This window comes from Rhinolophus ferrumequinum, chromosome 12, assembly GCF_004115265.2.
Source record: "Rhinolophus ferrumequinum isolate MPI-CBG mRhiFer1 chromosome 12, mRhiFer1_v1.p, whole genome shotgun sequence".
Lineage (NCBI taxonomy): Eukaryota > Metazoa > Chordata > Mammalia > Chiroptera > Rhinolophidae > Rhinolophus > Rhinolophus ferrumequinum.
This window is the reverse complement of record NC_046295.1, coordinates 62,727,781-62,752,009: the sequence shown is the minus strand read 5'-3', so window position 1 is coordinate 62,752,009 and position 24,229 is coordinate 62,727,781. Positions and strand designations below refer to the sequence as shown.

General features: G+C 42.9%; 1 protein-coding gene across 1 annotated transcript in view; it reads right to left on the bottom strand.

Moving 5' to 3' along the window:
• Positions 1 to 24,229, bottom strand: part of PALM2AKAP2 (PALM2 and AKAP2 fusion) — a gene marked incomplete in the record, with an annotated part of 417,966 nt that overhangs the window by 246,761 nt on the left and 146,976 nt on the right. The window contains 1 exon segment of the mRNA XM_033122412.1: positions 3,402 to 3,482. Within this exon segment, the coding sequence (XP_032978303.1) occupies positions 3,402 to 3,482 (81 nt within the window).

Sequence of the window (24,229 nt, the reverse complement as noted above, 5' to 3'; positions counted from 1 at the left end):
TGGGGTGTGGCAGCTAATATTTCAGCATTTCATACTTTGGTTTTTCACTGCATTACAGAATTTGTTCATTGTCCATATGTACCGTAGTGAAATTCCATTTTGTGGGATTACTCACTGTATAGCCCTAAATATTGTAATTAGCAAGTATCTGAATCAAATATACAAGTATCAAAACTCTTGTCTTGCATTCTATTTATTTGCTTTGACAAGAGACCAGTGAATCTGTATAAATAATTCATACCTCATTGTGTAAGCATAAGTGTCCACAGACTCTTTGATCACGAGAATTATAATTTAATAAATATGAAATCGAATTCTATTGTTATGCCATTTTTAACTTTGCACTGAGAATATTTTTTTCTTAGGGAACATCTGGGATTTTGTAAACTGGTAAAATAAATATTAATTACTGACATATTTCCTAACATTTTCTACTTCAAGGAACTACCAAGAATCACTGTGGCATGTCTCCCCCGGGTCTAAATTTTCTAGAGTCCCCGAAAATATACTTAAAAGAAAGAGACAGCGATAATGATAATCGACATCTCTCTCTAGATAAATTATTCTAATGGAAACCTTTCATTAGGAAAAAAGTGTTCTGGAGAAAGCATGGTTATGGGGCAGACAGCCCTGAGATTCAAGCCGGGCTCCCCCACTTATAGCCTCTATGTCCTTGGGCAAATTACTTGACCTCACAAGTTTGTTTCCTTGCCTGTAAGACCGGGGGAGTAATATCTACTTTATGGTCATTATTGAAGGGACATATTTAAAGTTCCAAGCACATATTAGGCACTCAAAGAAAATGATGACTATTATTGAGGGTGGAGCAGGTGACGACAAGCTGCCAGGAGGAAGCTGGCTGAGTCTCCAAGAGGCGCGTAGAGAACTATAAGTGAATTTACTACCATCTAGGAGTGAGGCTGCCACACTCGAAACTGAACGATCACAGGGAAGATGACTCACGCTATTCAAGTTCAGTCAACAGTTAACCGATTTGAAGTAGAACATAATTCCTTTTTGGTGCCTGAAGGGATCATATCTCTCAGTCAGGCACCACCTTCCTTATATTAAAATAACTCAATTGTTTTGGGGAGGATGGACTGAAAACAAAGGGAGGCAGTGTGGTGAGGGACGTTTCACCTGGGTCAGGGGGCGGCCAAATGACTCTCCTTGTTTAACTACAGACGCCACCTCACCAGTGCAGAGAAACTTGGTACCTTCCAGAGCTGGGGTCTCTCTCCAGGGTAGGACCGGACAAACCACCTTTGGGACCTCTGAGCTTTCCTTTTTTATTGTGCAAGACTAGCAATCCACACTCTTTCTGTCTACACAGGTCTTCCCCAGAGAGAGAAAATTACAATGCACTGGTCTCCACTTATCAAGTTACCATCATGTCTAGTCCTTTCTCTCCCAGGTTACACCAGGATTACCTTGGTGACAGTACTGGGTGTTTCCTTAGACAGCCAGAGAAAATGAGAATTTTACCAGGAAAACCATTCAGAACTATCTGATTCCCTCATTTCCAACTTCTTCAAGGAATCTCACTGCTTCCCTATATAATACTAAGTAATTTTTACTGTTGTTTCTGTTGATGACGTGGATGGATGGATGGATGGATGGATGGATGGATGGATGGATGGATGGATGCGAGGGAAGGAGGGAGGGAAGGAGGAATGAATAAATGGCCGACAACAGATAGATGGAATAGGAACAGCATATTAGAACATTTTGTGCTGGATATTAGCTGTGAATGTGTCCTTGGTATCTCATCTGGCACCCTGAATGATGAGAAGTAGGACAAAAGAAACGTGATCTTCTCATATATGTTTATTGCTTGACTTTCCATTCAAGGAATGCAAAAGCAAAGAACCACACTGACCTTACAGAGGAGAGAGGTTGTCTAGTCCAAAACCGCCCCTCATTTTTCAGTCCTCTTATTAAAAAGTTCACCTTTAACCCAGAATTCAATGAGGTTTTAGTACATTTTGCTCTCTTATCAGCAGTGAGTTGACTGTACGCTAAGCCAGAGACCCAGCTCTGTCCAGACTGACCTTGAACAATTCACTCGGTTCTATTGAGTGTTTTTCAGCTCCCTCTCTGTAAGAAGAGGATACTAAGTTTAGCCCTCAATCCTCCCTCAGGAATGTTCTTTCTAAGGAAAGAGCAACAGCATATGGGATATTCCTACAAAGAAAAGTCCATAAATGGATTTACATGATGGGCCGAGAGACAAGGGCAATATTCTCAGTACCATGCTGCTTTTCTTCCTAATTTGAAACACATTTCTCTGGCTAAAGTCAACAGCAACTGATAAATATGCTAAGCAGATTTAGGTCATGCTGCTGTTTGAAATCAGCAGCTAGCTTGCTGATGGTTCACATTCGGAGGACTCATTTAGCACAATCCTGTCTTCCAGTTAAGAATGGGAAACGCAACCATAAAGGTTCACCTTGTTTAAAAAACGTCAAATAATCCATAGCTACCATCACCCTGAAAGTCAGCCCCACCTTTCCCACCAGCCCTCTGAGCAAGGCAGTTCTGTACATGCAGTGTCACGGCAACTAGAGAAAGCCCGGGAGCCCTGAAAGACAAGCAGCCGCTCCTGGCTGTCTCCTGGAATGTGCTCACATATTTGAGCCTGCAGAAAGCAACATTCTGCAACCAGTGGGGCTCTTGTGACAGTGATAGAGCTTTCTCCTGGGCTGTCATCAATTACAATGCTTAAATGCAGGACGTTTTAAAGGAAAACAAAAAAACAGCTCGGGCTCCTTCCCTACCCCACTCCCCTCTTTACTTCATGCAAGGAGACCCAACCAAGTCACATCATTCAAATGCTGCCTTTTGGCCAACTGCTGGCTCTAGTAGAACACTTTCAAAATTGTTAAACTGCAGCGAAAGCGAATGAATAACCTGAAATTCACAGGGTTGTCCCTTTATCACATCACACTGCTTTTTTCTCCCTTTTCTCCACAGCAAGCCAGAAAATTATTAATTATTTTTAATTTAAAAAAAGAACAATTATCTTAACTGTATCTGTGGGAGCCTCTGAACAAACACACACAGCACCTGTGCACTGGAGACACAGCCCCGGAACACTGCCTCACCCACCATGTGGGAATTCTCTTCCAATTTCTATATATAACCAGCACATTTCGCATGCACACACCAGCCCCCAAACCTGTCCACACGCACGCTACAATCTCATCATGCTTAAAGTGCAATGCTGTAACAATGCCCCGATGTTGAGAAATTCACAAGAAAAGCCAAGAGATGGTTTTCTGACTGAATGAAAAAGCTACTTCAGTCCGCGGCAGCGCCTTCAGCCGGGCCAGGCTCTGCCCAGCTCTGCAGTGTGATCTGCATGTCTAATAATGGGAGAGGCTTGTGGATCAGCCGCTTACCTTGCAATGCTGCAGCAGAAGTATCTGCTCGTCAAGCTCTTGCCGTTTGCCTTCTATTTCAGTCTGCCTCTTCCTTTTTTCCTTGAAAATAAAGAGAGAGAGAGGCTGTTAAGAGTGGGTGGGTGTTGGCTCCAGGAACGTTAAGGCAGGAAGCAGAAGCAGCAGCAGTACACATCTGTACAGACACCTCCAGAGATGCTGGGCACACACGCAATATCACCTGCCCCTCGGTCTCTGGGTGTGTTGCAGGCAGCAGCAACCACTAAACACGTCTGCTGTAGGCTCGGTGAGTGGGAGAAATTCTCCTCACTCAGCCAAACTGCAACAATTTAATCCAGAAGAAAAGGCAGTTTCTACACACACACACACACACACACAGTCATGTTCTGTGCAGTGTTCATTTGAAGACAAAGAATAAAAATATCTCAATCGAAAACACAGGCTGTTGTAAATTGCAAATACGATAGAATGAAACAGTGGGAATTCTAGGGTAGATTTCTTTTACTGAGCTCATATACACAAATAATCCAAGGTAATTTCAAATTCTGTAGGAGAAATCATTCAGTTGGACATACCGAACAATGCAAATTTTAGATGAGTGATCTTTCTTAAACTATCATTGTGGGGCGGGGTGGGGAAGCATTACATGTGGGCGGGGCTCACTGAGGTGCTGGTAAATATGAAGTCTGGGTTGGTCTGCCTGAGTCCAACTCCCAGCTCTGCCATGTGCTACTTGTGTGCTAACAAGTTCTTTTACCTCCTGGGTCTAAGTCTTCTCTTACATAAAGAAGAGACAATAACTACCTAAACCATATGGCTGGGGCATGGATTAAATGGATGGGTAGGTAGATGTATGGAGGGAGACAGGGTGGGATGATACATGTAAAGGACCTACAACAATGCCTGGCACTTAGTAGATGCTCAATAAATGTTATTTGCTTTCATTCTTAGTGTCACATGTTTACTTCTCGGTAATACCTAGAAACTGGATTTAAAGGGATGTATTTCCCTTGTATTCACAGCATAACCTTTCCATTGGAGTACACAATTCATACTTTTCTTCTCCCACATTTTGCAAATGTAGACAATAAACATCATATGAATGTGATTAATTGAAGACTAGAAAGCCCTTCCCGCACGACAGCGTACTTGTTCAATGTTTCCTTTTCAAAGTGCACAGAGTGGGGTTTACTAGACAATCACTACCCTGGATTATTTACCTTCATTCACATGCGCAAGGAGAAACTTGTCAGAGAAGACATAATGGCATTTTACAATATAATGGCCAAAACCTGGAGAAGACAAGGATTAGAAGGCTGGCTGCTGTGCTCTGTGCTGACAGAAGCTTTTAGTTTATGTAGTTGCTATATTTCTGGGGGATGTGCATGCACCATTGCTGTTCAAATCCACATAGTAATAATTTGTGTTATGATCAAGTTCTTCTGGGCAATGCACAGGCTTTTAAGAAATATTGTCTCCTAATATTTCTGGGACATAATATCCAAGTCAGGGATATAACCTCCTTGCCAAAATGAGGCCCAAGAATATTTTAGAAGCTAACTATTTACCAAAGAACTCCAATCGGTGGTGCATCATTGATGCTGCTTAATCACAGTTTGTCCAACATATAATATATGAACATAGATGGGGAAAGTGAGGCCCAGTGAGGAGAGTTCATGTATCCAGCAATTCAGAGTTACCACATGATAAAGCAAGGACCTCCAGAACCAGCCACTGTCTCTATATTCTAGGATTTCTCAAGAGTAGGTTTACTGGGTTTTATCATTCATTCCTACTGACTATCAAGATACTCAGTTGTCCTACATTTAAATCCAGAACCAAGATACAGTATATTAAGAATACAAGATGCTGATGGCACAATAAGTCCATAAATGTTAACTGAATGCTGTGTGTTTGCTATAGGTTGAATGTTTGCGTCCTCCTGCAAAATTCGTATGTTGAAACCTAACCTCCAAGGTGGTGATATTAGGAGATGGGACCTTTGGGAGGTGATTAGGTCATGAGGGTGGAACCCTCATGCATGGGATTAGTGCCCTTAGAAAAGAGACCCCCGAGATCTCTTTGGCTCCTTTCTCCATGTGAAGACATAGCAAGAAGACAGCTGTCCATGAACCAGGAAACACTGAACAGACACTGAATCTTCTGGTACCTTAATCTTGGACTTCCCAGCATCCAGAACTGTGAGAAATAAACTTCTGTGGTTTTAAGCCACCCAGTCTATGGTATTTTGTTATAGATGCCTGAATAGACTAAGCCCGTGGTCTAATTATACATCTGGTCATTTGTAAACCTTTCCTAGGCTATCCCACCACTGTGCCTTGGTTCATAGAGAAAGTCCTCACTCCAGTTGCCTGCCATCACATTGGTGAACCATGTTTTGAGCAGGAGAAGAATATTACCAGATGGTTCAGGCAGTGAACCTGAATACCCTCGGGCAGTCGACTCATTGGTGGTCACTGGAATAGATATGACCATGCAAGATGCAGATTTTAAGTTAGTTCTTTAAGGATGGGTAGGAATTAGGTAGATACAGATGAATGGTTCGTGCATTCCAGGTAAAAGGGAACTGTGTGAGCAAGGATAGAAATATACTGCATATTCCAGGGACAGTAAGGAAGGAAATCTAACTGAGGTGCAGGGCTTGCCTTCAGGAACCGATGATTGAAAAGATAGGCTAGGACTAGACCACTGAGGGCCTTGAATGCTAAGCCAGGAAGTTGTGATTATTGTACAGACAAGGTAATGTCATCCTAGAGTCCTAATCAAAAGAGTGATATAGTGAAATGGCATTTTAGGAACATTACTCTGGCACTGGTGTACAGGTTGGCTTAATAGGTAAATGTGAAGTCTGGGGTTGGTCTGTCTGGGTCTAACTTTTCCTTTTAGGGCCAGGTAGTAAATATTTTAGGTTTTGCAGGACATATAATTTCTGTTACAATGACTCAATGCTGCCACGGCAGTGCAAAACAGCTTTAGGCAATATATAAATGAATATTTGGGGCTGTGTTCTAATAAATCTTTATTTACAAACACAGGTGGTGGGCCGTATTTAGCCCATGGTCATAGTTTGCTGATCTCTGGATGAAAAGATCATGAAGTGTTTTAGGAGGTTCCTACATTCACTCTGGGGTGTGGTGGGGATGGATGAACCAATAAACTCACGCTAGCTTAGAGCTGTTCCAATCAGAATGCAAAGAAAAGGACAAACATCACAGCCAGACCTGATGAGGCTCAAGACTAACAGGCAAGGTGCTCTCTCGGCTTGAGCCCCATAGACCAGAGACTACTGGTGTAGCAATGGGCAATAGTGGGAAAGTAATGCTTTCCCATTTATGCTGTATTCATATTTTCCCGGAGGAAACTCCTTATTGGGTTAAAGATTGAAACCATAGTTGTTCACATACACAATCAGGCACCGGCATGTCAACATGTTCACATCTGTGTTCTGCCTGATGAAGACCCTGAACCTGGCCTATCACAAGGACCCTTTGTGCGTCAATGACTGGTACAGGGTTCTTTGATGAGTTGAGTCCCCTTCCACAGTGATGGGTTAGGTCCTGAAGTCACTCGTACCCCAACAAGGGCTAAGATGAGCCATCAGATATGAGTTAAAGTATAGCAAACTCGAGTAGGGTACCCTAGGGCTCCTGACGCTTGCTCAGACTGCTGAGGTCCAAGCTATGCTCTCCTGACTAGCCTCCCAGACTTCTCCTTCCCTTAATCAAGGCAAAACCACTGATTCTTGAGCCCTCTTCTCATTCCAGACTTTTAGCCTCCGTGATTTCCTTTACTCTCATCAACTATACAACCTACATGCTGGTAACGTGCAGAACTGTGTTTTCAGCCTACATTTCTCCATTGAGCTCCAGACCTCCAGAGCCAACTGCCAACTGTTCACATCCAGTCCCTCAAATTCACTCCTCGTATGCATCGTCTCAGCCATCTCTCGTCCCCTCCTCTCTCCTCTGTCCCTTCTGTATTCCTCATCTCACCAAGGACTATTCGAGTCAGAAATCTCAGTTGTCCTAGACACTGCATTCTCTTGAAAGATCAAGTCCTGTTGATTCTGCTTGTCATTTTCTACCTTGTCTGCTTCCTCACGATCCTTTATTAGTACCTTAACACCCCCTCCTTTACCTCCCCACCTGCACATGTCGACTCGTCTGCATTAGTATCGTTCACTCTGTAGCACTTAACTGCTTACTCTCCATTTCCATTTGGATTACCGCAGTGAGGGGTTTCCTCACTAGTCTCTGAGTCTGCTCTGAGCAAGGTGCCCATTGCATTGCTGCCAGAGTGACATTCTAAAGTGGAAATCTGACTAACTCTAACTTTTGCCTAAAATCCCAGAATGCCTCCAGTTGCCTACAAAGCAAATGCGAGTTCTTTAGCGTGGCCAACGAGGCCTCTTTCTCTCTCACAGCTTCATCTCAAGTCATGACAGCCTCTCCCTCCAACCATATGCTTCAACCTCAGCAAACGAATTGTAGTTTCCTGATCTGCCACGCCAGTTCATGCCTTCCTAGCTTTGCTCCTACTGCTTCCTCTAACAATTATGGATTTCCCTCACTACTTCACCTGACAAAAAACTATTCTTCTTTGACAACACAGCTTAAATATCAGTGAAGCTAGACTGATCATTTGCCCAGCTTTCTTTCCTTCGGGGAACACACCAGCTCTGTCAGTGGCGTGGAGGGAATGCCATCCACGGTTAGTCACAGATAGCCCAGCTCATCCCTGCCACCAGGACTTGCATGAGACCCAGGTTAGTCCAATCGTACCACTTCATTTCATTGCAATAGTGACTGGCCCAAGGGGTGGCTAAATGACCCAAGCAGGACCAATAAGAGACATTTCCAGGGATAGACACATGAATACTGGGAGAGAAAAGCTCCCTTTCCACTGAAGTTCAGCTGGGAGGATGTACACGAGTGGCACATTTCCCAAGCTACATGGCAGAAATGCATCCATGTTGGAGAAAAGTCAACACACAGAGAGAAGTAGAGCTGAAATACAGAGAAAGAAGGATTCTAACGACATTGTTTGAGTCCCAGATCTACTTATGCACGAAGCCAGAACCATCCCTGGGCTTCCAAAATTATATGCACTAATAAATCTCTGTTTTGCTTAAGCTAGTTTGAGTGGTGTTTTTGTCTCTTGCAACTCACAGAGTACTGACAAATACAGAAGCCTTTTCTGCTTTCTCCAAATAGAACTCCTCTTTCTCTACTTGTTTCCTCTCTTCATAGGCTGTGAATCTTTCTACATCAGCATCTTGAGTACTTTTGTACTTTACACACTTAACATCTTCTCCAAACTGTGGGCTCCTTGAAAACAAGGATCTTGGCTGATGCATCTCCAAAGCCTAGAGAGCTGAACGATGAAGACATTTAACAGATGCTTGGTAAGTCTCTCTGAGATACTTGCTCTCCTCTGATCATGTTTCTGTTTGTCCATATCCCTCACTCAAATGGATTAGGAGTTTGCATTCATGATTTCAATGGCAGTAAAATATACCATTGAACATACACTAGCCATCAGTGTATAAAACCAGGAGTGTCTTTCTGTTGAAGACATTAGCCCATATGGAACAGCCCATTATTGCTATGCATATAAGAAAACTGTTGAAAAAGCTGATTCTGAGAAAGAATCATGGAATAATTTCTCTCCTCCCAAGGAGAAAAGCTCTGGGAAGTGGTAATTCTAGGGAAAGCATAATTAGCTGACAGTAGCAAACCATTCAGGGGAAATGTGCCTCCAGAGACATCTGGAATGAAGTGATTTCAATCCATCAGGAAGATTCCCAGATCCCTCCACTCTCTAGGAGGCCTAGCAAGCTACTTTCATTGTCTTTCTGTAAATTATATATTTTCCTGGCAAGTATTTTCCGAAAGTATTGCAACATTATGAAACTGCAAACTCTTAGTACAGCAAGGAGCACCTGCCTAGAATGGAACACACTGTTCAAATAATAAGCGTGATGGGAAGACAGGTATTAAAAGTAGTTAGGAGCCATTCATCATTTTTAATACATTGGTGTATTTTCTTCTAGTATATCTGTAACTATAACTACAGATGCATTTCTCTTTTACAAAATTGGTATTATACCTTTATGTACGTACTGGTTTTAAACATATTGAACATTTTTTGTCACTGAATATTCTTTTAGAACAAACAAAAATAGTAGTTAAGAAGCCTTTGTCCACCCTTGTACACTTTAGGCAGACTCCCTCTTCACTCCTGCTGCCTCTGCAGCAACCCAGGCCTTGGGAAATGCAAGGAGGTGGCTGGGGGAGGGATCCCAACTGAGTCGGTAAGAAACCTGGAGGGAGGGGAAGAGTCCGAGGGGTGGGTGAGGGGTGGGGGGCAGTAAGAAGGCCTACTCTGATTTGAGCTGGTACCTAGAGCCCCAGGGCACAGCATTGGGAAGGAACCAGGGGGACCTACTTAAAGCACTATTGCCATCAAGAAATCCCAGAATTTAGATGAGAAGGGAAAAAAAGAAAACATGTTAAATTTTAAATGTTGCTATCTTTCCTTCAGCTATTGCTAAAGAGAATTTTGCTTTGAAACCTTTCATTGTGAGCTAAAAAGAAGTGTGTGTTCCTCCCTCTCATACGGGCCTTTAAATCACTTTGGGCCAGCTGGTTCCTAGGCTTTCATAGAGCAAAATCAGACAAAGGGGTAGCGGGCTGAAAAACTGTTCGAATCAGACTATTTTATTTATTTATTTTTTTCCCCACCTCAGCCTCAATCTCATTTAATCTTGGAAGCTAAGCAGGGTTGGCTCTGGTTAGTACTTGGATGGGAGAACCAGACTGTTTTAAATTGCCTACACTTGGAAAGGGAATGGGGGATATGGCAGATAGGGGGGAAATCAACAATTGAGAAAAGGAGAGAAGGGATGAGAAAAAAAGAACTGAAAGGGCTTGGGGACAGTTTTGAAGTTAAAGAGTTTAAATATAAAGGAGCTGAGATATTAAGACCAGAAAATCAGGGAGAGAGACTCTTAAGATATTTTATTGTGGTTTATCAAATGAATCCCCTTTGATGTGCTCCAAAAGAATCCAGTAAGGACACTGGACTTTTGCCTTCTAGCCTGTGTTTCTTTGAAAGAGACTCCATGCTGAAACTGGATTGCCAGAGTGCCAGGTTTTATATAGGTTATGCTAAGAAGGAAGGTGACATTTTAGGAATGGCATTATAGAAAATCAACTTGCAAATGGGGACCTGATGAGCTTTTTTCTGTTAAGGAGTCAGAATGTCATCTCAGATGGTTGGATTCTAATTACCTGTTTAACGCTGCTGCAGAACCAATGCTATTTATATATCTGAGGAAAGAAAAGGAGGGTGGTCTGTCTGAAAACTGAGAAACTGAGTGATCAAGTATAAATGATCGAGGAGATCAAGGAGGTGCCCACTCAGCTTTGCCTAATTGCCTGTCTTCAATTCAAGCTAACTTGAATGTTGAGTTTGCTCAGCAGACACATTCCTATTAAAGATCAGTTATCTGATCTCAACGCCATTAAAACTCTTCTCTCCTGGCTGTGACTTCAAGGTCAGCAATCATGATTCTAATTACATTCAGGCTTCTCAAGTCATCAGCTAAATGGAGATATAATACTTGTTAAGCCGCTTGCAACGTCCATCCAGGGTAAATGCATCAAATGGCACTTGGGTCTGTAGAGGAGGGTTCGGAAAGCTCAGCTGGCACATGATTTTCTGATCTCACAAAACGAAGGAGCAGAACCTGGAATCAGCTTAAAAGGCTTGGTCAAAAGGACAAGTCAACTAGATTTCCTATAATCACACTGTTCTTCCTAATGATACACACATTCAACTTCCAGCTTCACCATGTGAAGCAGAGAATGTATTTCTCATTGCTTGGTTTTGACCAGCATTTCCATTTAGGTAACATCTCTTTTATTTAACTGCTTACGTGGCCTTGAACTTGCCGTCTATTGATAAAAGACAGAACTGACTGCTTTGTTTCGTTTTTAGCAGAAATTATAAAGTCAAGAGAAAGCATTTTAAATAAGAAAAGAAGACACTGATTAGTTCCAACTTCACTACTGATTTTTGAAAGAATACTTTAACACCTAAAATCTTAAGGAATGTCAGGGAGAGTTTAGATATAAAATTATTGCTAATTACACTGAACAGTTAATACAGCTAGCCATTTAGTACCAAGTCCAATGCCTAACACAAGAGTTTTAGTTTAAAGTCTTTTGTAGACACTTTATAGTCTATATGGATTATATTGTAAGTCTATTTTTAAGGTTTGCACCAAAATTCAGTTCTGTAGTGGTTGAACCTAAAAATAACAATGGTGGTGGTAGCAATAATAATTAATAATAATAATGGCAACTAAGTTAATTGACTGCAGGCTACGTGCCAGTCACTGTTCTAAGAATTTCCCTTCAGTTCTTTATTTTATCCTCAGAACACTTGGAGGTAGGTCCCTTTAATATCCCTGATTTTACGGATGAGAATAGTTAAAGCTTAGTAAGGATGAGTAAACATGTACAAGGTCCTGAGCTAGGAAGTAGCCAAGCAGAGGTTGCAATCCAGACAGTCTGACTCCAGAGCACTTTATCATGAACAGAGACAAGTTTCAGCTACTAACATTTGTGTAGTTCTGAGTGAACTCCACATAGGACACATGAAACATATTACCTCGCCACCTTCACGCATGTGCCAAGACCTTCCAGAACAAATGAGATGGTGAAAATGCAAAACATGCTGATGTCAAATTCCTCTGCCCCCAAAACAGAAGGCCTCTTACACAATCCGGGAGCATTTCCCAATTCTAAACAGGAATAGGTGGAGGCTGGGTTGGAACTTTCAGCAACACCGCCGGGTAAACCAATATGTTTACTTCAATCCCAAATGTAGGAGACATTTCCAGGGCATTGAATGATCTAATAAGGAGAGCAAATGCAAAATATTTCTCTCCCGTTTGAACTTTTCATCAGAGAAGGACTACTGCAAAGAAGGCAGCAGCTGGAAAAGGTCTCAAGTTATCACGTTGGGCTCATGAGTGGAGAGGACTCAATAAATCTGTGGCTTCTAGACATCAATATATATCATCCTAAAATTAGATGACAGGAAGATTAAGGGGCAGAGGAATCCACTGAGTTGACAGTCCAATCCTAGGAAGATGTGCAAGAGCTGGAGGAAATGTACATGGGCAAGAAGCAGGAGTAGATACTGCAAGGACCTCACAATAAGCAGCTTTCCCATTGGCTCCTTGCAGGTCTCAGAGCAGCAGCCCATGGGACAGTAGAGGGGTTTGGGCACAAGTGAACAATGCTGTGATCATTGGAAAGGCAAAACAAAATAGTGTGCACAAAAATAGAAAGAGAACATGATTTCGGGCATTCTGATGACAACAAAAGAATGCAAACTCCAAGAAATTTTCCTAATTGCAAACAGAGATGAACACACCTTTTCTGACATTTTTGCCAGTCCTGTTGTTTTTTCTTTAGATGCCAATATTGAATATCAATATTTATGTCTATGTCTATATCTATCAGAAAGGTATAAAGAAGGAAATACAAATAGTTCAAGTAGAGTATTTAAACAAATATAAATCAAACTAATAAATGCTCATGGTTAGAAAATTCAAACAATGCCCAAGGAAGCAAAATGAGCAGCTGAATCTCCATTCACTCAACCCCCATCGATTTCATTCCTTTAGGTTTTGTATGTAAACAACTTGGGAAAAAATATGAATATACCAACCGGCTATCCATAGGGATCTTTTATTCTTTACATAAAAGGAATTATACCATATACTTCCTGCTTTTCAGCTTACTTTTTTTAAAAAAATGTTTCAGGTGTACAAAACAATGCAATAATTAGACATTTATACCCCTCACAAAGTGATAATTCCCCTCCTCCAATCTACTACCCTCTGACATTGTACATAGCTGTCACAAATTCACTGACTCTATTCCTTATGCTGTACTTCACATCCTGTGACTATATACCGTGTTTCCCCGAAAATAAGACCTAACTGGAAAATGAGCCCTCGCATGATTTTTCAGGGTGACATCCCCTGAACGTAAGCCCTAATGTATCTTTTGGAGCAAAAATTAATATAAGACCCGGTCTTATTTTCAGGGAAACACGGTATATATGTTAAATTATAGTTGACATTCATTATTATTCAGCTTCAGCTTCAGGTGTACAGTGCAGTGGCCAGGCACCTACACTGTCCATGAAGTGGTCTCCCTAATAAGACAAGTGTCCATCGGATACCCTACCAACTCTTTACAACATTATTGATTATATTCCCCCCATGGCAATCTTGTGATTACCAACTGTGCTTTCTAATCCCCCCACCTTCTCCCTCATCCCCACCCCCCTCCCATCTAGCAACCCTCAGTTTTTCCTCTGTCTCTGAGACTGTTTCTGATTAGTTTGTTCTTTTATTCTATTCTTTACATTCCACATATAAGTAAGACCATATGGTATTTGTCTTTCTCTGCCTGACTTATTTCACTTAGTATAATGTTCTCTAGGTCCATCCATGTTGTTGCAAATGGTGAGATTTCATTCTTCTTTATGGCTGTGTAATACTCCATCATATAAATGTACCCCAGTTTCTTAATCCAGTCATCTACCGATGGGCATTTTGGTTGTTTCCATATCTTGGCTATTGTGAATAGTGCTGCAATAAACATAGGGATGCATAATTTTTTTTTTCAAATTAGTGTTTTGGATTTCTCTGGATAGATACCTAAGAGTGGCATTGCTGGGTCATAAGGTAGCTTACTTTCTTCTTACTTAGTGATATATCTTTGAGATTTTTCTTTATCAGCAAATGGGAATCCCACCTCACTCTTTGTAACTGCTGCCTGGTAGTTCACAGATGTACCTTAATTTATTTTACCAATCCGCTGCCAAGAGATTTTTTTTAGCTGATTCCCTGTGTTGTGTTTGCTATTATAAACAGAGTTGCAACGTATCTTTCTCTATATACATCTTAGATGTACTTTTGTGATTATATCCATTGGGTAAATTTCTAGCAGTAGAATTGCTAAGTCAAAGGATTGGAACATTTAAAACTCTAATAGGGCCAAGCTGTCCTCCCAGAAACATTTTCTCTGTGTTTTAAATGATATAAATCTGAGTTGAAAATAAGACTCAAGCAACGAATAAGAGTTCTGACAGTTTTCCCCCTTATTAGCCATATCCTTAGTGACCCAGAGAGATTTTTAAATGAAAGAAAATATCTACCACTTTGTTAATAACTGCAAGCTGTTCTTCAAACATACTTGGGTAATCTGTCCTTGTCATAGACTATTACTCTGTCTCTTCAGGTTAAAAAAATGATAATTTGCTACTTTATGAACAGGCTATTGTGAGTCCATTTGTTTTCCAGGAGGAATCAAATGTGTACCTCCCTTCCTTGCACTGTAATGTTAGAATTACCACATTGCCAAGTTGTGCCATTTGTCCATAATGAAAGAGGGTTTATTCCTTCTCCTGTTGTTGTTACCCTACATGGTTTAAAGAACAAAATTTTCCACCCACCAAAATAATTTCCAGCTGGACAGAGGCAATGTAAAAAATGAAAATACAGTAATTATCTGATTTTAGAATGGGAAAGGGCTCTAAAAACATAAAGCACAGAAAGAAGCCACAAAGTACAAAACTGATAAACCTCATTACATAAAACTTAAAACTTTGGTTTTTATGGTACCAACCAAATATTACAGCTCAAAGGCAAGTGCCAATTGGGGAAAAATTATTTGCAACATATATGTCAAAAGGCTAAGTCAGACCTTCAGAACATAAAGGGTTTTTGCAAATCAGTCTGATCTGTAAACAAAGATATGAACACTTAAATATAAAGAACAAAATATAGGGAAAATATTCAGCCATCTTCCTGGAAGTTTTGATTCACTGTATCATAAAGAATTTATCCAGAGAAAATTATCTTTGATATGCTCAAAGATTTTTTGTAAAGAAAATTCAACACAGAGGTATATGCAATACCAAAGAAAACAAATTCAAACAGCAAATGATTGGTTACATAAGATGGCATCTTATGAACCATCCGATGACTTCCTTTTTCACTTGGGATAAAAAATCAAAGCCAGCCTGTCCGTGATCCATCGCCTGCCTTTCTCACGCACGTCATCTTGTTCCTGTCTCCTCCTCCTCACTCCCACTCCAGCCACATGGACCTTAACCCGAGATCTGCTGTGGGAGCGGCATGGAGGGTGGGCTGGTGGATGGGGATTCCCCCTCAGGCTGGCTCAGAATACAGTGGCATTGCTCTTTCCTCTGCCCCATGTGTATATCTCCCTTGGGAACCCTCCCGGAGTTATGGCTGCAGTCTGGGGAAAGAGTCTAGATTTCTGGCTATTAATACCATGTAATTGGTGCCCTGACCCAATTATTTCTAACATCTGGCTTCCAGTTTCATCCAGTTCTCAACATGCACGAGCCAGCTGGATGCCTCCACACTTTGACCTTAATTCTTCCCCCAGTGAGCAACCCTAGATGACCATTAAGATCACTGAGGCACATTAAAAAGTGCCAAGCCTAGGCTCCACCTCCAGAGACTTTGATCCTATTGGTCTGGGCATTGGAGGCTATACATGCTCCCACATAGTCTGAATCCTAGCCAAGGTGGAAAATCATTGCTGGGCATGTGGCGATCTCATGGTCCAGGCTGATAAGCATTTCCTTCTGCTTACGCCGGTGTGAGCGCTTTCGTCAGTGAAATAAGCTATTTGGTTAAATTTTGTTAGAAGACAGCACTGGGTCAGGCTCTTTTCTAGTTTTGCAGTTAAGTCCTTGCTTTCTTTGTTCTTCAAAGTCTGGGTTTCAGCCAGACTGATGGTGATTTTTTTTTTTTTTAAGATTTTTTTATTGGGGAAGGGGAACAGGACTTTATTGGGGAACAGTGTGTACTTCCAGGACTTTTTTCCAAGTCAAGTTGTTGTCCTTTTCAATCTTTGTTGTGGAGGGTGCCGTTCAGCTTCAAGTTGTTGTCCTTTCAGTCTTAGCTGTGGAGGGTGCAGCTCAGCTCCAGATCCAGTTGCTGTTACTAGTTGCAGGCGGCGCAGCCCACCGTCCCTTGCGGGAATCGAGGAATCGAACTGGCAACCTTGTGGTTGAGAGCCCACTGGCCCATGTGGGAATCGAACCGGCAGCCTTCGGAGTTAGGAGCATGGAGCTCTAACCACTTAAGCCACTGGGCCGGCCCACTGATGGGGTTTTTGACACGAGGGCTTGAAGAGCTTCTACTGAGCACTTGGCTTCCAAGAGTCAATGCTGCGTTTTCACTGTCATGTTTGTCATCCTTCCCAATCTCTTGTGCAAGGACTCAGCTCTTCCCTAGTAGCACAAAATCAACTGCAGACAATTGTGACAAAATCAACTACAGACAATGCTTGACCAATAGGTGTGGCTGAGCTCCATTTGGCCCACAGGCTGTCATTTGCAGACACTCCCCTGAGATGCACGATTGATTGACACAGGTCCAAGGAGGCTGCAGTCTGAGCAATAAGCTGTGGGTGTGTTGGAGGTGGTAGTGGTGCTGGGTGGGCACATGTGGCTGAATGATAGGGAGGACATAGGAGGAAACATTAAGTCCCACAACTCCCACAAGTCTTGAATCGGGGCACTCACTATTTCTAGAGGAAAAGAGGGAGGAGGGAGGACAAAGGGATTCCCACTGAGTGTTACATGGACCTGAAACTGTCAGATGTTATTTGAAAACTCACAACACCAAGAAGAAGGTTGAGTTGTCCCCACTTTGCAGAGGGAAAAACTAAGGCCCAGATGGGTGGAGTACCCAGGGCATAGAAGGAGGAAGGGGTGGCGCTGGTATTTGCATCCAGCTCTGTCTGGCTCTGAGTCCGTGCTGCTTTTCCCCAAGCCAAGGCTTCCAAGATAAGGGTAGTTGGGGCTGGGGCTTCTCCCTTCTAACTCCTGCATCCTGTATTACAAAGGTTGTTGCGGGCTGGCCAATAAGGAGACTCGGGCAAGAAAGAACAACAATGGCCAGACACTTCTCATATGATACTGAACCTTCATTGAGGTTGCTGCCCACCCTCCAGGGCCTTTTAGAAAGGTCTGTGTAGCAGCCAAGACACCAGTCTGCCTCTTCCTTCCTGTCTAGAGGCAGGTCCCTATTATCAGAGGCCCAGAGCTGGGTGCCATGGGCCTCTCTCTGGGCCTGAGCCTGCAGACATGATGCTCCCACCTCAGATTTCTCCTCTACTGCTCCACCCCTGCCAGTTTCTGCGCAGGACCTCAGAGAGATGACGGGGAGAAAGGACCTGGAGCCACTCTTTCTCCTGTCTCCTTCTCATTCTTCAGATCTCAACTCAAAAGTCATCACCCTGTCCCTACATGCAGCCCACCCTGTCACGTCAATGTGTTCTCTGTATTTTCTTTCCAGGTGCTTATCAGAATCTGAAATTATCTAGTTTATACATTAACTGTTTGCACCAGTGTCCTCTCTTTAGGATGGCACTTTCTGAGTCTGAGACTTTCTGGTTGTCTGACTCTATCCTGAATGCCTAGAATGGTGTCTGATGCGTGGCAGACAATAGATAGATGAGTGAGTGAGAGAACACACACACCCAGTAAGCTCTGTTTCCAGCAAAGATGCTGAGCCCACTGAGTCCTCAGCACACAGGATTCTGCATCACGGAAAGCATTTAGGTGAGCGGGTTTTCTTCCTCTCTCTGAGACTGTGAAGAGTCACCCAGAAAAGGCTGACTACATATTTCCTCTGCTCATTCCCCAATGACAATTTCCCTCTGGCAATTATACTGAGAAGCAGGATAAAATTAACACAGTCTAACCCATAAACCCTGAAAATCCCCGAATCTTGTTAATAGAGCAATTTTTAGCAAGTCAAGCACTTTTTATGGCCGCCGCAGAGCCATCTGGGAAAGCAACTGCTCTCTCCCAAATTGTGAAGTGTCTTCATTCCAGCCTTATGCCGCTGCCCAGGCGACGGCCATTAGCTAAACGACAAAACAGTCTCTCAGCATTGACACATGTTCCGAAACAAAGCAAAAGTCTGTGGCCAGCAGTTCGTGGACTTGCCTTTTAGATCAGTGCTCCAGAGGACCCCTTTGTTTCTTTTTGGGAGGATGATGAAAGGACAAAGCAGAGGAATCCTCAAATGGACTTGCTAAAAAGAGGCAGGTGGAAATGGGCTTGCCTGAGAAGAGCATTTAAAGTACAAACTGGTCCCTCTGAATCTTGCGCTCCCTCTTCATGACGACTTCATGAAGCCCTCCCATCATCAGCACACACACCCCTTCCTGACACTTGACACTGGGGGACAAGGCTACCACATGTGATACAGGGTTTCTACTGCCAAAGTGAGGTGTGGTTAGGCAGGGTATGTCACCTGTGCATTGCACGGGCTTTCCTCTCCGTGGTGGAAGTCCCAGATGCGGTTGGAGTGCTCTGGTGCTGTTTGAAGCATGCATCATGCAGGGAGACTGGCGGGTATGCCGTCATGAGCAGGGTGGGTTTCAAAGGCTTAGCACACGTACGACCGTACACAGGCACGTGTGAAGGCACGTGTGTCCACGAACATAGACACGTGACACTGGCATTTCCATTTTTAAATGAACTTTTCATTTATAGTAATTTTAGCTTTATAAAGAGGTTGCAAAGATAGTGCAGAAAGCCAGCATACAACCTTTACCCACCCAGCTTCCCATGTTGCATAACCACGGCTCACTTGTCAAAACTAAGACGTTAACATCAATAGGATGCTGTTAACTAAACTATGGACTCTGGATTTCACCACGTTTTTCACTAATGTCCTCTCTGTGTTCCCGAACCCAAATCCAGGGTACCACATGGCATTTAGAGCATTTCCATTTGAAGATTTAGGATGACACATCCCCTCAGTTCTTTACAAAATGGGCTTTGGAAACAGAAAAAGTGGCTCTTGGACCAGTGAGATACTGGGATTTCTCCCTTCCGCCTTCAGTTTACTTTCCTTTAGTAAAATCACTTAACCCCTCTAACTTTCAGTTTGCTAACGTGTAAGACGCAGCTAGTAGCAGCACTTATTTCATGTGATTGCTGTGAAAATTAAATAATTCTGGGAAAGTACTTAGCTGAAGGCTGGGCCTACTAGCATGCAGCAAATGTTAGCCCTGCAGTCCACTCTTACTGATGAGAGAGGAACTGGATCCATTTTTTAGACTCACCAATAAGGGAACGGTCAGCCGCCAACTGGAGGAGTAGACCCCAAATAAGAAAAATGTAGTTTTGGGTACAAACAACCAAAGAACTGGTTATTGGGGTCAGGAATTACAAATTGGAATCTTGGCTTCTTCTTGGCTGTGGTTGGATGCCAGGGCTGTGACAACTGCACAGTGGTGACGGAAGAGGGCCACTTACAGGCAGCCAGCTGGCCTCGTTCTGGCTCCTACAAATGTTTGCAGCTCAGTGTGAACAGCTGGGATGGGGGCCAGGCCTAGTGTAGCACCACCAGTTAGCTTTAGATGCACCTTGTTCCAGAAATCAAACCAACCACTATCCTTTCATCAGCAAGTTTCGCTTAAGTGCTGCAGACTCCATCCCGGAGGGAAAGAGGATGGAAATCAACAGTTCTTGTGCCCTGGCTACCCTGCCAGGTACATACATTGTAACGGTGGTCTTCCATTTTTTCCCACGCACCTTCATCTGTAAAATATGTTGAGCACATACCATCTCTCTCTATATATATACAAATAATAGATAAACATAACGTACATGCACCAATGAACTAAGGTGTGCATTACAGAATACACACAAAGTGGGCATTTAAAATGGATAGTTTGTAAATGAAGTAAGCAATATGTTAAAGCAATTAAAAATTAATAGGACTGTTAATTAGAGTAGATGTAAATCTTTAGTTCAAAAAGTCTTCTTCGTAATTATGAACTTCTTGGGGCCAACTTCTTATCAGATATGATTAGTCTGTCTTTGTACATCTTACTGAAGTTGATTCAAAAAAAAAAAAGCTCCTTCCCACAGGAGAAGCGTTACCTCTGCCTTTTTTTTCTTTTTTTTTTTTTAGTTTGCATGGACACTGTTAGTGTCAGCTTTTAATTCGTGGTTTCTGTGCAAAAACCTTTTCAAGCCACATCATCGGTTTGGTAGGGTTTGTTAAATTTAAGACAGATAATGTATCCTGTGAGTCCACATCACCTGCAGAGTTAAATTGCAATGAAACATGATGTGCTGAAAGAGGCCAGAGCTGCCAACCCCTTCCAGTTCTGGAAGTCCCTCCCTCTTCTTTTGGGACAGGCCCAGAACAGGCAGCGTAGGTGGTTGCCGGGGTTGATTGATACATTACATATCAGTAAAGCTTAATTTCTTATCAAGTAAAAAATAAATAGAAATGCTCAAAATTCCTATTCATACTCCCAAGAAATGACCTGGACACCCCCTGAAGGAATTTGCTGCTCTTTTAATTCCATCGTCTCATTGCTCTGAATTGCCACAACGGCCCTACTAGGTACGTGGATAATGCCATCCCATTTCTCATGTGAATGGGAAACTGAGTTCCAGAGAATCTGTGTATGTGTGCTGTCATCCAGTGGGTAAATTTTAAAGTGGACTTGAAACCCAGGTCTCTTCAGTTCCAGCCCTCTTTTTATTTCACCCTCTCCTTCTGCCTCTCCACCTCTGCCAGTGTGTCTCCTCTCCTCTTCTCACCTATCAGCTGTTGAAATTCAATGCTAGCTTCCAAGAGGCCGCAATCTGAGCAGTGGAAGCAGGCAAGCAGACACCACGGTATTGCGACCGCTGAGCAATTTAAGCAGAGACCACTGCCCTGCCCAGCACCACAGTTAAGTAAAAAGCATTTGTATAAGAAGTGATGCTCATCTTTGCAGAGTTTGAGATTTGAGGGAATCAGACTGAATCCTAAAATGAATAATAGAAGAGAGAAATCTAGCAAAAGATGGGTGAGAAAGCTGGATGAGAAAGTCCTGGCTCTGGGTTTGGACAGCCTGAATGTGAATCCCAGCTCTACCCTTCCTAGCTGTCCAATCTTGGCTACAGTCCCCCCAACTGTAAAAGGCGAAAACTTTGGTTGTTCTGAGGATTGAACAAGTCCTTCTCAGCACTCAATGCAGCGCCTGGCATGTGGTAAAACTCAGTGGACAAAAGCTGTTACCTCTGTTTGATTTCCCCACGTGGTGACACCAGGCAGAACTGTGACACTCCTACAGGTCGGGGCCTGGGGCTGGCCTCTCACCTCACACACCAAGGCCCCCCACACCTCACACCACAAAGGGTCAGCCTCAGACTGTACAACTTTACATCCCAATAGATGCTGATTATAAATCATCATATTTGCTTCCACTCTACTAAGACTCGCATCTGTACATCACGGGGAAGAAATAAAAACTACTTTCCTTCATAGAAAAAAAAAAATAAGGGTGATTAAGGTACTTCTTAAATCCCAACTGGTTTCTACCAGTTACAAAATGACTCTTCTTTTTCCTTGGTTGATTTATGTTAACTCATTTGTATGTTAAAATATATACATTTTGAATACTGTCAAACTACAGTTCTAAGAAAGCACAGGCCTGGAGGGAGGCGGCCACTTAGGGCGGGAGCAGAGCTATAGACTGAGTGAGAAAGGGCTGGACCGGACAGGGACCCTCAACCAGGGGCAGTCACTGTGACAATCTAGACGAATGAAAGCCACCATGGGAGGACAGAGATGCTAATCTCCTGTGACGTGGAGGGCAGCCCCACACAATGACTAATTATCCTGACATATATACCAGTAACTCCCCAATGAGTCACGCCTGGAACATTCCTTGATACTGGAAGGGATCTTCAAACTAGGTGAGTCCACAGACCAGAAGCTGGACCTGGGGGCCTGGACCAGCTCTGCCCTAACAATCCTTTGTGAGCACCTTCATTACATGGAAGCCCTTTTCTGCAGTGTCTGCTCAGCTGGACCGTGAGTCCTATGTCAGCACACGCCATGCTGAACTCACCTGTGTAAACTCCAGGCCCAGCGTGGTGCCTACCACACAGTAGGTGCTCAGGGTATGGCTGAGAACTTTAAAAGCTGAGTCAGTTTGTCTTTAGTGGGATGGGCTGGTTGGACAATGGCTCTAGTAGAAGGAAGACCAGATAGCACCCACTCTGAGGAGACAGGTGCTGCAAGGATGAAAGGAACCCAGGGGCTTAGGGTTTATATCTCAAAGTGCCATCTAATAACCTCCTGCATCAAAATGCATGTTCCCAGGTTCCTCCACTCGTAAGGGATGGGGCTCAGATATATGCATTTGAAACAAGCTCTTACATTTAGGAAACATAACAACATTATATCAGATGATCTGTGACTGGAGAGTAGTTTTGTTGAAAATGAAGGAAATTTTAGGCTTGCAAAAGCTCTGTTACAACTGCTGAGCAGTTTTCTGGATCAGAAATCTGTATTTTTTGAAAAGTGTTTTAAGATGTCTGGGCTTTTCCATTGATTCATGGAAATTAAATGAGAAATTAGATTTCTAAGTACATTTTTCTTAACTGTAAAACAAAGTTTCTTTTGAAAGTGGCACTTGGCCTCAGAGTATTGTTTGGCAGGAAAGCGGGATTAATGCAGCCCTGGAGACTGAAGTAAGAAAGTTCCAAAGGGCTAATAACCGACTTCAACTGAGCACCTCGTGTGAGCCCAGCACTGTACTACAATATTGGCACAGATGGCTTATTTCCTTCTCCTAACAGCATCTGTATGAAGTGGGAATGGTTACTGGCATGCCCATTTCACAGACAGTGACACGGAGGCTTAGAGACATTAAGTAATTTGGCCATGTTACACATTAGTGAGTGAGTGAACCAGGATTCGAACTCAGGCAGTGAGACTTGTTGAACCTCAAGCCGGAAGCACTTCCAGCACCTTCTGTGCAGCCAAAACTGCCCCTTATAAGCACACTCTGTGCTTGTCCCCTTGAGAAGATCAGGGTCTTGCTTCTGTATGCACTGAATCCTTTACATGTGTTCAGCCTCGTCAGTTATCAGGCTTTCCTGTGTCTCTCTGTCTGTGAGTGGAGATGGGGCACTGGGATTGGAATGAAATAGAAAGAATCTGTCAGTATTCCCCCCGCAAAAGGAAATATTTACACCCTGGATGTTTGGTTGGCTTCCAAATTCATAAGGCTCTACGGCTTGAAAATGATGGGCTTTCTAAATTTAACTGACAGCTCAAGTCACCCCAAACAAGAATGTGCTAGATCATTTTCTCTACCAACATACAAAAAGACTAATTCAGCAATCAAAAGGTAGAGTTCTGTACTGACTTAGACAGTTGGCTCATCAGAGAAAAGCCTTGTGAAGCTCAATATTTTCCCATGATTATCAAAAAATGTTAGGCATATCAGTGATAAAGAACTAGAAGTGCCAGCATAATTTTAGACTTCTTTATTCTGTCCTTCTAACTACATCTGTCACTAATTTTGAGTAAAGTCCAGAAAGGAGCCGCTTGTGGAAAGTCCTGCAAAGAACATGCAGAAGATTCGAAAGCTAACTTCCCTCAGGGAACTGGCTGCTTTTATTGTGACTTTTAAAAGTTATCCAGCTTCATTATTATGTATCCACACCGTGGGACAAATGTGTCATAAGTGTCAACCAGTTGTCTATGCCACTTGTCAAAATCACCCCAAACCATGAGGCAGCTTCATCACCCTTGGGCCAGGAACCATAGGGGCTTAAAGGTGAAGGAGGCATGCTCTTTGGGCCCGGGAAGGAGAGTTCTCACCTGTCTGTGCCCTAATACAAGGCAAAGCTCAGTCACGGAGAGG